The following is a 16,989-nucleotide window of genomic DNA, read 5'->3' as shown; positions in this document are numbered from 1 at the left end:
CTGTCGCTGAGCTGGCTGGAGCGTGTATGTGCTGAGAGCTGTCGCTGAGCTGGATGGAGCGTGTATGTGCTGAGAGCTGTCGCTGAGCTGGCTGGAGCGTGTATGTGCCGAGAGCTGTCGCTGAGCTGGATGGAGCGTGTATGTGCTGAGAGCTGTCGCTGAGCTGGCTGGAGCGTGTATGTGCTGAGAGCTGTCTCTGAGCTGGCTGGAGCTTGTATGTGCTGAGAGCTGTCTCTGAGCTGGCTGGAGCGTGTATGTGCTGAGAGCTGTCGCTGAGCTGGCTGGAGCGTGTATGTGCCGAGAGCTGTCGCTGAGCTGGATGGAGCGTGTATGTGCTGAGAGCTGTCGCTGAGCTGGCTGGAGCGTGTATGTGCCGAGAGCTGTCGCTGAGCTGGATGGAGCGTGTATGTGCTGAGAGCTGTCGCTGAGCTGGCTGGAGCGTGTATGTGCCGAGAGCTGTCGCTGAGCTGGATGGAGCGTGTATGTGCCGAGAGCTGTCGCTGAGCTAGCTGGAGCGTGTATGTACTGAGAGCTGTCGCTGAGCTGGATGGAGCGTGTATGTGCTGAGAGCTGTCACTGAGCTGGCTGGAGCGTGTATGTACTGAGAGCTGTCTCTGAGCTAGCTGGAGCGTGTATGTGCCGAGAGCTGTCACTGAGCTAGCTGGAGCGTGTATGTGCTGAGAGCTGTCGCTGAGCTGGCTGGAGCGTGTATGTACTGAGAGCTGTCACTGAGCTAGCTGGAGCGTGTACGTGCTGAGAGCTGTCACTGAGCTAGCTGGAGCGTGTATGTGCTGAGAGCTGTTGCTGAGCTAGCTGGAGCGTGTATGTACTGAGAGCTGTCACTGAGCTAGCTGGAGCGTGTACCTGCTGAGAGCTGTCACTGAGCTAGCTGCAGCGTGTATGTACTGAGAGCTGTCTCTGAGCTGGCTGGAGCATGTATGTACTGAGAGCTGTCTCTGAGCTAGCTGGAGCGTGTACCTGCTGAGAGCTGTCACTGAGCTAGCTGGAGCGTGTATGTACTGAGAGCTGTCTTTGAGCTGGCTGGAGCGTGTATGTACTGAGAGCTGTCTCTGAGCTAGCTGGAGCGTGTATGTACTGAGAGCTGTCTCTGAGCTAGCTGGAGCGTGTATGTACTGAGTGCTGTTTCTGAGGTGTAGCATGGGGAGAGAAAGAGGAAGCTTTCTCTCCACTCCCTGCTGTCCCAGTGCGCAGTCGCTCGCACATACAGTACACGGATGTGTGTAGGCAGACATATCAATTCACTCACACAGATACACACAAACGCACGTGCAAGCACATACACACGTATGCAGACACACACACCTACACTCTTTCCCCCCTCCACACCAACTATACATGTATGCCTCCCTCCCCAGCAAGAAAGATAGAGGTATTCAAATAAGATCACATGAAAAGAAACCGTAATCCAGGTAGGACTGAAGAGCGGGTTAATTTTGATGTCTGGTGATTTTTCAGAGAATGGTCTTTGATGTGTAACCATGGTGATGAGAGGACTGCTGTTGCATGTGTTTGACTTCACTGTTCCTCCTATGCAGAGAGAGAAGAGACAGAGGGGGAGAGACAGACAGACAGAGAGAGAGAGCCGGAGAGCCGGGGCCAAGGACATTCAATGCCAGATGAAGTGATGACTGTCAGGAGTCTCCTTTGAAGACAATGAGGGTGATAGGGCCTTGAGAGATCAAGACGCTCCTCTCTCTTTTTCCCTTTACTGTATGTCTCAGCACTGACTGTACTGTCCAGAGATACATGCAAGCTTACCTGAGAGGGAATGAGGGGAGGAGAGAATGAGGGACAGGGGGTGTGTGTGTGTGTGTGTGTGTGTGTGTGTGTGTGTTCCTCCACAATGCCCTAGCAAGCCACTAGCCTACTTGATAGTAATAGCACTCACCGTTGCCCCCAGTGGTGGCTTGAAGGCATGTCCTGATGTTCTGGGAACCTGGACGGACGTTGAATTTTTACATAGCAACATAGCAGAATTCAGACACAGCAATGGCGAGAGACTTTCTGGCTGAACACGATACACAGGGGAACCAAGCAGGGGAGGGGTTAACATTTGTCTACAGCATTGCTCTCCAACCCTGTTCCTGGAGAGCTACCATCCTGTAGGTTTTCACTCCAACCCTGTTCCTGGAGAGCTACCATCCTGTAGGTTCTCACTCCAACCCTAATCTAGCACAACTGATTAAAAAAATGAGCTGGTTGATAAACTGAGTCAGGTTAGTTACAACTGAGGTTGGAGCAAAAAACTACAGGAGGGTAGCTCTCCAGGAAGAGGGTTGGAGATACTGCACACCATGCTACTATAGTACTACACAACATGTCACTATACACCATGTGACTATACTACTACACACCATGTTACTATAGTACTATACACCATTTCACAATACTACACACCGTGCTACTACACACCATGCGACCACAGCACTACACCCCGTATTACTACAGTACTACACACCATGCTACTATACTGCACACCATGCGACTACTACTATACACCATGTGACTATGCTACTACACACCATGCTACTATACTATACACCGTGCTGCAATACTACTACACACCATGCTAAACTATTTCACACATTGCTACTATTCTACTACACACCTTGCTACTATACTACTACACACTGTGCTACTATACTTCTACACACCGTGCTACTTTACTTCTACACACCGTGCTACTATACTGCTACACACCGTATTACAACACTACTACACACCATAGTACAATCCAATACACACCATGCTACTATACTACTACACACCATGCTACTATACTACTACACACCATGCTACTATACTACTACACACCATGCTACACTACTGCACACCATGCTACACTGCTACACACCATGCTACAGTACTACACACCATGCTACAGTACTACACACCATGCTACAGTACTACACACCGTGCTACTCTACTACTACACAACATGCTACACTAATGCACTCCATGCTACAGTACTGCACACCATGCTAAAATACTACGTACCATGCTACAGTACTACATACCATGCTAAAATACCATACACTGTGCTACTCTACTACTACACACCATGCTACACTACTACACACCATGCTACTATACTATTACACACCATGCTACTACACTACTACACACCATGCTACACTACTCCACACATTGCTACTATACTACTACACACTGTGCTACTTTACTGCTACACACCGTGCTACTATACTGCTACACACCGTGCTACTATACTGCTACACACCGTATTACAACACTACTACACACCGTGCTACAATCCAATACACACCATGCTACACTACTACACACCGTGCTACTATACTTCTACACACCATGCTACTATACTACTACACACCATGCTACACTACTGCACACCAGGCTACAGTACTACACCCCATGCTAAAATACTACACACCATGCTACAGTACTGCACACCATGCTAAAATACTACACACTGTGCTACTACACCACTACACACCATGCTACTCTACTACTACACACCATGCTACTCTACTACCACACACCATGCTACTCTACTACTACACACCATGCTACTCTACTGCTACACACCATGTTACAATACTACTACACACCATACTACACACCATGCTACACTACTACACACCATGCTACAGTACTACACACCGTGCTACTACACTGCTACATATCAAGCTACACTACTACACACCATGCTACGACACTACACAACATGCTACAACACTACTACACACCGTGCTACACTACTACACACTATGATACTATACTACTACACACTGTGCTACTATACTTCTACACACTGTGCTACTACACTACTAAACACCATGCTACTATACAAATACACACCACACTACTATACTGCTACACACCGTCTGACTACCGTACTACACACCGTATTACAATACTACTACACACCATGCTACTCTACTACACACCATGCTACTATACTACACACCATTCTACACTACTGCACACTGTGCTACTATACTACCACACACCGTGCTACAGTACTACACACCGTGCTAATACACTACTACACACCATGCTACTACATTACTACACACCATACTACACTACTACACACCATGCTACAATACTACTACACACCCTGCTACTACACACCATGCTACAATACTACAAACCATGCTACTACACTACTACACACAATACTGCACTGCTACACACCGTGCATCAATACTACTAAACACCATGCTCTACTACTACACACCAAGCTACTCTACTACTACACACCATGCTACTCTACTACTACACACCATGTTACAATACTACTACACACCATACTACACACCATGCTACACTACTACACACCATGCTACAGTACTACTACACACCATGCTACTCTACTGCTACACACCATGCTACTCTACTGCTACACACCGTGTTACAATACTACTACACACCATACTACACACCATGCTACACTACTACACACCATGCTACAGTACTACACACCGTGCTACTACACTGCTACATATCAAGCTACACTACTACACACCATGCTACGACACTACACAACATGCTACAACACTACTACACACCGTGCTACACTACTACACACTATGATACTATACTACTACACACTGTGCTACTATACTTCTACACACTGTGCTACTACACTACTAAACACCATGCTACTATACAAATACACACCATACTACTATACTGCTACACACCGTCTGACTACCGTACTACACACCGTATTACAATACTACTACACACCATGCTACTCTACTACACACCATGCTACTCTACTACACACCATGCTACTATACTACACACCATTCTACACTACTGCACACTGTGCTACTATACTACCACACCGTGCTACAGTACTACACACCGTGCTAATACACTACTACACACCATGCTACTACATTACTACACACCATACTACACTACTACACACTGTGCTACTACACTACTAAACACCATGCTACTATACAAATACACACCACACTACTATACTGCTACACACCGTCTGACTACCGTACTACACACGTACAATACTACTACACAAGTACTACTACACACCATGCTACTCTACTACACACCATGCTACTATACTACACACCATTCTACACTACTGCACACTGTGCTACTATACTACCACACCGTGCTACAGTACTACACACCGTGCTAATACACTACTACACACCATGCTACTACATTACTACACACCATACTACACTACTACACACCATGCTACAATACTACTACACACCCTGCTACTACACACCATGCTACAATACTACACACCATGCTACTACACTACTACACACAATACTACACTGCTACACACAATGCATCGATACTACTAAACACCATGCAACACTACTATACACCATGCTACACTACTTCACACCATGCTACAGTACTGTACAACATGCTAAAATACTACGTACCATGCTACATACTATGCTAAAATACTACACACTGTGCTACTACACTACTACACACCATGCTACACTACTACACACCATGCTACTATACTGTTACACACCATGCTACTATACTATTACACACCATTATACTACACTACAACACACCATACTACACTACTACACACCATGCTACAATACTACTACACACACTGCTACTACACACCATGCTACAATACTACACACCATGCTACACTATTTCACACCATGCCATACTACTACACACCGTGCTAATATACTGCTACACACCATGCGACTACAGTACTACACACCGTATTACAACACAACTACACACCGTGCTACAATCCAATACACACCATGCTACACTACTACACACTGTGCTACTACACTTCTACACACCGTGCTGCTATACTACACACCATTCTACTATACTACTACACACCATGCTACACTACTACACACCATGCTGCTATACTACACACCATGCTACTCTACTACTACAGACCATGCTACACTACTACACACCATGCTACACTACTGCACACCATGCTACACTACTGCACACCATGCTACACTACTACACTACTACACACCATGCTACAATACTGCACTCCATGCTACAATACTGCACACCATGCTAAAATACTACGTACCATGCTACAGTACTACATACTATGCTAAAATACTACACACTGTGCTACTACACTACTACACACCATGCTACTATACTGTTACACACCATGCTACTACACTACTACACACCATGCTACTATACTATTACACACCATTATACTACACTACTACACACCATGCTACAATACTACTACACACACTGCTACTACACACCATGCTACAATACTACACACCATGCTACACTATTTCACACCATGCTATACTACTACACACCGTGCTACTATACTGCTACACACCATGCGACTACAGTACTACACACCGTATTACAACACAACTACACACCGTGCTACAATCCAATACACACCATGCTACACTACTACACACTGTGCTACTACACTTCTACACACCGTGCTGCTATACTACACACCATTCTACTACACTACTGCACACCATGCTACACTACTACACACCATGCTACAATACTGCACACCATGCTACAATACTGCACACCATGCTAAAATACTACACACCATGCAACAGTACTGCACACCATGCTAAAATACTACACACTGTGCTACTACACACCATGCTACAATACTACAGCACACCATGCTACAATACTACTACACACCATGCTACAATACTACAGCACACCATGCTACAATACTACTACACACCATGCTAAACCACTACACACTATGCTAAACTACTACATACCATGCTACTATACTACACATACCATGCTACTATACTACACATACCATGATACTATACTACACATACCGTGCTACAATACTACTACACACCAGGCTACTCTACTACTACACACCAGGCTAGTCTACTACTACACGCCATGCTACTCTACTGCTACACACCATGCTACACTACTACACACCATGCTAAAATGCTACACACCATGCTGCAAATCAACACACGTTCTACACTACTACACACCATGCTACACTACTACACACCAAGCTACTGTACTACTACACAGCATGCTGCTATACTACTACACACCATGCTAAACTACTACACACCATGCTAAACTACTACACACCATGCTAAACTACTACACACCATGCTACACTGCTACACACCATGCTAAACTACTACATACCATGCTACTATACTACTACACACCAGGCTACTCTACTGCTACACACCATGCTATAATACTACTACTCACCATACTACACACCATGCTAAACTCCTACATACCATGTTACAATGCTACACACCATGCTGCAAATCAACACGCGTTCTACACTACTACACACCATGCTAAACTACTACATACCATGCTACTATACTACTACACACCGTGCTGCTATACTACTACACACCATGCTAAACTACTACATACCATGCTGCTATACTACTACACACCGTGCTGCTATACTACTACACACCGTGCTGCTATACTACTACACAACGTGCTGCTATACTACTACACACTGTGCTGCTATACTACTTACTACACACCGTGCAACTATGCTACTTACTACACACCATGCTACTATGCTACTACACACCATGCTAAACTACTACACACCATGCTAAACTACTACACACCATGCTACACTACTACACACCATGCTACACACCGTGTTACAGTACTACACACCATGCTACACACCGTGTTACAGTGCTACTCTACTATTACACACCTTGCTACAGTACTACACATCATGCTAAAATGCTACACACCATGCTAAAATGCTACACACCATGCTAAAATACTACACACCATGCTACAATACTACACACCATGCTACAATACTACACACCATGCTACTATACTACTACACACCATGCTACACTACTACACACCATGTTACTATACTACTACTCACCATGCTACTATACTACACATCGTGTTACACTACTACACACCATGCTAAAATACTACACACCGTGCTACTATACTACTACACACCGTGCTGCTATACTACCACACACCGTGCTACAACACTACTACACACCATGCCACTCTACTACACACCACTCTGCTATACTACTACACACCATGCTACAATATTACTACACACCGTGCCACTCTACTACAGACCATGCTACAATACTACTACACACCATGCTACTATACTACTCCACACATACTACACTACTACACACCATGCTAAACTACTACACACCATGCTAAACTACTACACACCATGCTAAACTACTACACACCATGCTACTATACTACTCCACATATGCTACACTACTACACACCATGCTAAACTACTACACACCATGCTACACTACTACACACCATGCTAAACTACTACACACCATGCTAAACTACTACACACTGTGCTACTACACTACTACACACCGTGCTACTACACTACTACACACCGTGCTACAACACTACTACACAACATCCCACTCTACTACACACCATGCTAAACTACTACACACCATGCTACACACCATGTTACAGTACTACACACTGTGCTACTCTACTACTACACACCATGCTACAGTACTACACACCATGCTACTATACTACACACACCGTGCTACAACACTACTACACACCATGCCACTCTACTACACACCGTGCTGCTATACTACTACACACCATGCTGCTATACACCATGCTACTATACTACTACACACCATGCCACTCTACTACACACCGTGCTGCTATACTACTACACACCGTGCTACAACACGACTACATACCATGCCACTCTACTACACACCGTGCTGCTATACTACTACACACCATGCTGCTATACACCATGCTACTATACTACCACCCACCATGCTACAATATTACTACACACCGTGCCACTCTACTACAGGCCCTGCTACTATACACCATGCTACTATACTACTACACACCATGCTACAATACTACTACACACCATACTACACTACTACACACCATGCTAAACTCCTACATACCATGCTACAATGCTACACACCATGCTGCAAATCAACACATGTTCTACACTACTACACACCGTTCTGTACTACTACACACCATGCTATACTACTACACACCATGCTAAACTACTACACACCGTGCTACTATACTACTACACACTGTGCTACAATACTACTACACACTGTGCTGCTAAACTACTACAGACGTGCTACTATACTACTACACACTGTGCTACTATACTACTACACACCATGCTAAACTACTACACACCGTGCTGCTATACTACTACACACCATGCTAAACTACTACACACCATGCTAAACTACTACACACCATGTTACATTACTACACACCATGCTACACACCATGTTACAGTACTACACACTGTGCTACTCTACTACTACACACCATGCTACAGTATTACACATCATACTACAGTACTACGCACCATGCTACTATACTACTACACATCGTGCTACAATACTGCACACCGTGTTATAGTACTACACACCGTGCTACTCTACTACTACACACCATGCTACAGTACTACACACCGTGTTACAGTACTACACACCATGCTAAACTACTACACACCATGCTACAATACTACACACCGTGCTGCTATACTACTACACACCGTGCTGCTATACTACTACACACTGTGCTACAACACTACTACACATCATGCCACTCTACTACACACCGTGCTGCTATACTACTACACACCGTGCTGCTATACTACTACACACCGTGCTACAATATTACTACACACCGTGCTACAACACTACTACACACCGTGCTACAACACTACTACACACCATGCTACTATACACCATGCTACTATACTACCACCCACCATGCTACAATATTACTACACACCGTGCCACTCTACTACAGGCCATGCTACTATACACCATGCTACTATACTACTACACACCATGCTACAATACTACTACACACTGTGCTACTATACTACTACACACCATGCTACTATACTACCACACACCATGCTACAATATTACTATACACCATGCCACTCTACTACACACCATGCTACTATACACCATGTTGCTATACTACTACACACCATAAGTATAAGTATATTTCAAGGTAGAATCCAAAATCTATACAGCCAATACATCTCTGTTGCTAGGCATGTGGTGTCATCGTCCCAGTTCCAGCCCAGAAACATTGTACTCCTCCACACATCTTCCAGTCTTCTTATCAGTCAGGAGAAACCTTGAGATTAACAAATGCACATTCTTGCAGCCTGCCGCAGTCCACTAGTTTCAGAAACAGGCCCCCTTTGTACTTTGCCTCTGGCCACAAATACATTTGCACATAAATCATTCAATCTAACCCATAACACATTACTTACCACTGCTAGACCTCTTGACTTTTCCACATTTTGTTACATTACACCCTTATTCTGAAATGGATAAAAAAAAAAAATCTTAGCAATCTATGCACTTTATTTTTAATACCCAGAGAAAATATACAAAATAAAAACTTGAATGAGTAGGTATATCCAAACTTTTGACTGGTACTCTATGTAAATAAGCTATTTCTGTTTTTAGTTGTTATACATTTGCAAACATTTCTAAAAACCTGTTTTCACATTGTCATTATGGGGTATTGTGTGTAGATTGCTGATAATTTCAAAAATGGAATCCATTTTAGAATAAGGCTGTAACGTATTTTTTTGGTTGAAAAAGTCAAAGGGTCCGAATACTTTCCAAATGCACTGTATAGTTTTAAACATACTAAAACTTTCAAGTAATTTAGTCAGTTTCCAACAATACTCTTATTCACTTCCTGGTACTGTAACTTCCTATCTCTACCGGTATCTTAGTGACACTACCGGACAACAGTAAACCGTAGGTGCTAGTACACCACAAACCCAACAACTTATAGTAAAAAATAGCAACGGCAAAGCTCAATAAAGAACAACAGGCCAATGCTACGGTAGGCTATGTGCGTCATTAAAGCACATGTCAGTGAACAGTTGTTTAGCATAGGCAAACGAGAAACAAAGTAGCCTTCCATGGAAGCATTGCTACATCACAACCAAAAACTGTGGTGTGATGACCACAATTGCAATGGCACCTGTAAATTCATAGCGACTGTGTTTACATGCAAGGAATCACTAAGAGAGATTTTTTTACTGGGTCATCAAAAATGAACATTTTGATTAAAATAAAACCTTGTTGATGAATGAGAGATTATTTCTTTAAATCTAAATGCACTTCCAGTACAGAAATACAGAGCTGTTAGGATGGTAATCTGACATGAGATCTGTGGTTGCAACTGGGACTTTCACCTGAGTCATTCATGTCAATGCACATAAATTCCAGTGATCAGATCTCAAGTCTGAATAGTGTCTATAATGACTGAGGAAAAAGAGCATCTCTCACTACCACACATCATGTTATTTATTAACATTCCAAATGAACCATCAAGTCTACAGTTGAAGAAAAACTAGGTTCTAATATATAAACTAACAAAAGAGATTCAAACAATGATTGATGTTAAAGATTTGAAACTTAAAATCACATACTATTGTAAAACAATATTAATATATTATACAACTATGAATAGATGATACAACAGTATTAATATAGAGTAAAACAAAATTAATATATGATAAAACAATATTCTGTATCTCAGATAAAGACCTGTTTCAGTTAAACTGGGACAATCTCGACCAGTACAGATTATTAATGTAAATATAAAGAGAAATGTTAGGAGAACATTTAACATAATTAGAGTTCTCTCTTTGTCATCTTCTTCATCTTCTTCTCCTCCTCTTCTTTATTAGGAGACTCCTCTTCCTCCTTGTGGAAGACCTTCCCATCAGGCTGCTTTTTCCATGTCACTTTGGTGTCTGCAGGTAACCCCTGATCCTTCAGCTTGTTCCTTATCTGGAGAAACACAAAGACACACAGAGACCACACTTTTATAGCATCTATTGCATCTCGTCTATACTGGTCGGTCATGGCCCATCCATAAATGTATATGTACATATTCTTATTCCATCAATTTACTTAGATGTGTGTGTATTAGGTAGTTGTTGTGGAATTGTTAAATTACTTGTTAGATATTGTTGCGTGTTTTAATATGCATGTGTGAATTGGAAATGTGTTTTTTGCATATCCCACTCTCCCTGAGACACCCACAGAGAGCGAGGTCACGGTCAGGAGAAAAGGTGATCTACAGACTAGGCCCAGACCAGAGAGGAGGTCATCCACAACAGACTAGGTCTCAGACCAGAGAGGAGGTCATCCACAACAGACTAGGACCCAGACCAGAGAGGAGGTCATCCACAACAGACTAGGTCTCAGACCAGAGAGGAGGTCATCCACAACAGACTAGGGCCCAGACCAGAGAGGAGGTCATCCACAACAGACTAGGTCTCAGACCAGAGAGGAGGTCATCCACAACAGACTAGGTCTCAGACCAGAGAGGAGGTCATCCACAACAGACTAGGACCCAGACCAGAGAGGAGGTCATCCACAACAGACTAGGACGCAGACCAGAGAGGAGGTCATCCACAACAGACTTGGACCCAGATCAGAGAGGAGGGGATCTACAACAGACTGGGACTCAGACCAGAGAGGAGACCATCCACAACAGACTCGAACCCAGACCAGAGAAGAGGTCATCCACAACAGACTAGGACCCAGATCAGAGAGGAGACCATCCACAATAGACTGGGACCCAGACCAGAGAGGAGGCCATCCACAACAGACTAGGACCCAGACCAGAGAGGAGGTCATCCACAACAGACTAGGAAGTCATCCACAACAGACTAGGACCCAGATCAGAGAGGAGACCATCCACAACAGACTAGAACCCAAATCAGAGACGAGGGTCACCCATAACAGACTAGGACCCAGACCAGAAAAGAGGTCTGTACAGTTTGTATTATTAATGAGTTGGTTCTTCATGAACAGGGTGAAACTCACCTCTTGTAAGATGGCGTCCTGAACAGAAGGATCTCTGAGGTTCAGATGTTGATCTCTTTGTGTCATCTTCACTCTCACCACCTGTCTCTTCAGTTGAAGAGTCTCTTCAGAGTCTCTTCCACCTGTTTCTTCAGTCTTGGTCATTATTGTGATTGTGGGTGTGGTTGGTGAGAAAGTCGTGCTTGTGTTTGTTGATGTGGGCAGCGGGCCAGTCGTGGTCTCCACAGCTGGGCCTACAAGATAATAAAATCCCACAATGACAGTAGTGAATCATGGGGGCAACATTAGAGTTCTCCTGTCATCATAATATCAGGTAGATTAGGTGGAGAATATGGTAACTTACCATGGCAGATGAAAGGCTCGTAGTTGTCACAGGGACTACTTATCCATTTAGTATAATAAGTAGAGGGATCAGTAGACATCCAAGTACAGTTGTATCTCTGATCTGTTGAATGCCTTACTGGCCACCAGTTTCTGAATGAGGAGTCACTCTGGTCTGACCATATCCAGGAGTCTAGAAACAGACCGATCCACACAGGAAGTCCCCTCAGTGATATCTTCTGATCTATCTCTGTGTTCTCAGTCTGGTTCCTCACACTGACCAGGTCTGTGTGATGCTGTCTGCAGTAACTCTGAGCATCTCTCCAGGTCTTGTTCTCCTGAATTAAGACATATGTCAGGTTGGTGTCTTGTTTTCCTGCAAAAGTCAAATGTAATAATCAATACAAATATCCAGTGAAATATCATCTACTGATCATCTATAGTACATGTTGTCATTGATTTGATAACAGATCAATAACTGATTAACAACTTAAAGCTATCATGAGTCTGTTTCAGCTCAATGGCAGCCCCAGCACTTAGAACAGGCTTCATCATTAGTATGTAAACACTCACCATCATAACAGATGAAGTGATGCTGGTCATCACAGGAGGTGTTGTTCCACAGCCCAGCTGTACTCATGAAAGCACAGTTGCCATTTTGTGGCATCCCTGTGTCCCAGTTTCTGAACTCAGTCTCCCCCTCTCTGTAGAAACATCTGTCTGCCAGAGACCAGTGCCACTTCAAGGAGTCTCCCTTCTTCAGTCCGATCCAGAACCAATCATAAACACTGCCACTGGTAATCAGCCTGTTCAGGTCCTCCATGTCATCTACTGTAGCCAGATCAGTATATTTCTCTCTGCAGTAACTCTGGGCATCAGTCCAGTTCATATAGTTGGTAATGAGGTGATACTGATGAAGACATGAGGAAGGTGTGTAGAATCCTGTTAACAGAATAATGATTAATGAGGGACATTTTCTCCATCAACTTCTCACCCCCAACCACACCATCTATGGATCTGTTAACATATAGTACACCTTAGTGTGCAAAACACACACACACACACACACACACACACACACACACACACACACACACACACACACACACACACACACACACACACACACACACACACACACACACACACACACACACACACACACGTGGCGCACACACACACAAACTCACATCTTGAACTGACCTGAGATTAGGAGGGTGAGGTACAAAGAAGTTTCCATCAGTGTGAAATTCAAAGGAAATATGATTAAAGTATTGAACAGAGACTCCTACACTCAGTTTAGAGTTGTGTTCCAAGAGGTTTGAAAATGTACCATTACATCTGAAATGTAACCAGAATGATTAGAAAAAACTGGGTTACATACATTTCTCTACATTAATGCTAAAATTACTATACATTTTAAAATGGCCTCACCTGTTGTTTGTAGGAAACTCTGTCTCGCTCCATCTATCTTGCTCTCTCCAGCTCTCTCTCCTTCTGTGTGTCTGTCCCTCCCTGCTTGGCCCTATATACATCTTAAACTGATACCATAATGATCATTTGCTATTCATGTTTCCAAATAGGGGTATGCAAAAAGGAGTAGACATTCTCATCAAGTTATTATCTTACTCAAACAAACAGGTGGCACGTAACATATATCACTATGGCAACAGGGTTGGACAAAGCCAGGGACACCAGCTGAGCATTTTGTCAAAGTTTAGAAACAGTTTTTTTGAAGGAAGAATTCATGAAAATAAATGTATTCTAATTAGTCACAGTACCAACTGAACCTAGGTCGTCAGCTCACCTCAAAACTGTATTAGCCCACTGAGCCATAGCACAAGCTCGGATCGTCACCAGTTACCATAGCCACAGTCAGAAACTCTGACAATTTCTCTATTAATATCTGATTTTAACCCTAACCTTAACCACACTGCCAACCTTATGTCTAAGCCTAACCTTAAACAAGTCAAAAGTCAACTTTTCATCCCACACGAATGATGCAGTGCCCCCCATTGGACCAAATGAGATATCACATGACTAACACATTTTAGTTAATTACTATAGCTCCCAGCTTGGGTCAATCAGTGTAATTCATTAAATGCCAGATCTCACTGGCAAGACCAATCATTCCCCCAAGTTAAGTCAATGCCGGGCCAGTGCTGTCTGATATATCGCGTGTGACTAACGTACGAATTAAATGACCGAAAGAGACTGATCCACATTTCTTCCCCGATTTAATTATGTTCTCAGGCACGGTCGGATATGGTCTGTGCTGTGTCGGAGGTGGAACTGGGTTAGAGCTGTCAAATCAAAACTTAGCTCCAGGCATTATACCAATAGCCGACATTGTCATTGGCTGCACGGAGTCGCATTAACAGAAATCCAATGCAGCCTTGTTTATACATTTGAACACTGCAATGTGAGATGTAATCTACACCTCCATTAGGAACACTGGAATGTGAGATGTAATCTACACCTCCATTAGGAACACTGGAATGTGAGATGTAATCTACACCTCCAATAGGAACACTGGAATGTGAGATGTAATCTACACCTCCATTAGGAACACTGGAATGTGAGATGTAATCTACACCTCCATTAGGAACACTGGAATGTGAGATGTAATCTACACCTCCATTAGGAACACTGGAATGTGAGATGTAATCTACACCTCCATTAGGAACACTGGAATGTGAGATGTAATCTACACCTCCATTAGGAACACTGGAATGTGAGATGTAATCTACACCTCCATTAGGAACACTGGAATGTGAGATGTAATCTACACCTCCATTAGGAACACTGGAATGTGAGATGTAATCTACACCTCCATTAGGAACACTGGAATGTGAGATGTAATCTACACCTCCATTAGGAACACTGGAATGTGAGATGTAATCTACACCTCCATTAGGAACACTGGAATGTGAGATGTAATCTACACCTCCATTAGGAACACTGGAATGTGAGATGTAATCTACACCTCCATTAGGAACACTGGAATGTGAGATGTAATCTACACCTTCATTATGATGATAGAACCCCTCATTATTTTGTTGAATGATTTTCAAATTGAGGTCATTATGTTTACATAGAACGTGTAGGCTATCTCTGATTTTCTGACCCCAGTGGTGTGGGTGGGGCTTCCTGACAATGATCACGGATTTGCTCACGGATTTGATGGCTCTAATGCAGTTCCACCTCCAACACTGCCAAAACATCTGCTATTCACTCTCATGGGATGGGTGGCCAAAAAGAACTAACTGAAAGCCACAAATATGTCTGCACTGAGGCATACAGTATGTCACTGTGCTTCTATCACTATATGCACCATTATATATGAACCATGTCATTGCTTCTATGGCTATATGAACCATTATATATGCACCATTATATATGCACCCTGTCACTGTGCTTCCATGGCTATATGAACCATTATATATGCACCCTGTCACTGTGCTTCCATGGCTATATGAACCATTATATATGCACCATTATATATGCACCATGTCACTGTGCTTCCATGGCTATATGAACCATTATATATGCACCATTATATATGCACCCTGTCACTGTGCTTCCATGGCTATATGAACCATTATATATGCACCCTGTCACTGTGCTTCCATGGCTATATGAACCATTATATATGCACCATTATATATGCACCATGTCACTGTGCTTCTATGGCTATATGCACAATTATATATGCACCATGTCACTGTGCTTGTAT

The 16,989-nt window shown here is 43.3% G+C and overlaps 1 protein-coding gene across 1 annotated transcript; it reads right to left on the bottom strand.

The window, feature by feature from the left end:
* Positions 1-11,375: 11,375 nt before the first annotated feature.
* Positions 11,376-14,834, bottom strand: LOC106608540 (macrophage mannose receptor 1). Its single transcript, XM_014206497.2, has 6 exons — positions 14,688-14,834; positions 14,457-14,594; positions 13,827-14,195; positions 13,276-13,629; positions 12,933-13,165; positions 11,376-11,888 (listed from the first exon to the last, which is right to left on the bottom strand). The coding sequence occupies exons 2-6, from the start codon at positions 14,491-14,493 to the stop codon at positions 11,730-11,732; spliced, it is 1,152 nt and encodes a 383-aa protein (XP_014061972.1). The 5' UTR covers positions 14,494-14,594; positions 14,688-14,834; the 3' UTR covers positions 11,376-11,729.
* Between the last annotated feature and the right edge of the window lie 2,155 nt (positions 14,835-16,989).

The sequence above is a fragment of the Salmo salar genome, chromosome ssa07 (genome assembly GCF_905237065.1).
Source record: "Salmo salar chromosome ssa07, Ssal_v3.1, whole genome shotgun sequence".
NCBI lineage: Eukaryota > Metazoa > Chordata > Actinopteri > Salmoniformes > Salmonidae > Salmo > Salmo salar.
This window is presented reverse-complemented; position numbering and strand designations above follow the sequence as displayed.

What these genes read in the sequence shown, in the direction of transcription:
- LOC106608540 (XM_014206497.2), bottom strand. Translation starts at nt 14,493, where the DNA reads ATGGAAACTTCTTTGTACCTCACCCTCCTAATCTCAG. An exon ending in CCTCACCCTCCTAATCTCAG is followed by an intron (nt 14,196 to 14,456) that starts GTCAGTTCAAGA and finishes TTCTGTTAACAG; the next exon opens with GATTCTACACACCTTCCTCA. An exon ending in TCACTTCATCTGTTATGATG is followed by an intron (nt 13,630 to 13,826) that starts GTGAGTGTTTAC and finishes TGACTTTTGCAG; the next exon opens with GAAAACAAGACACCAACCTG.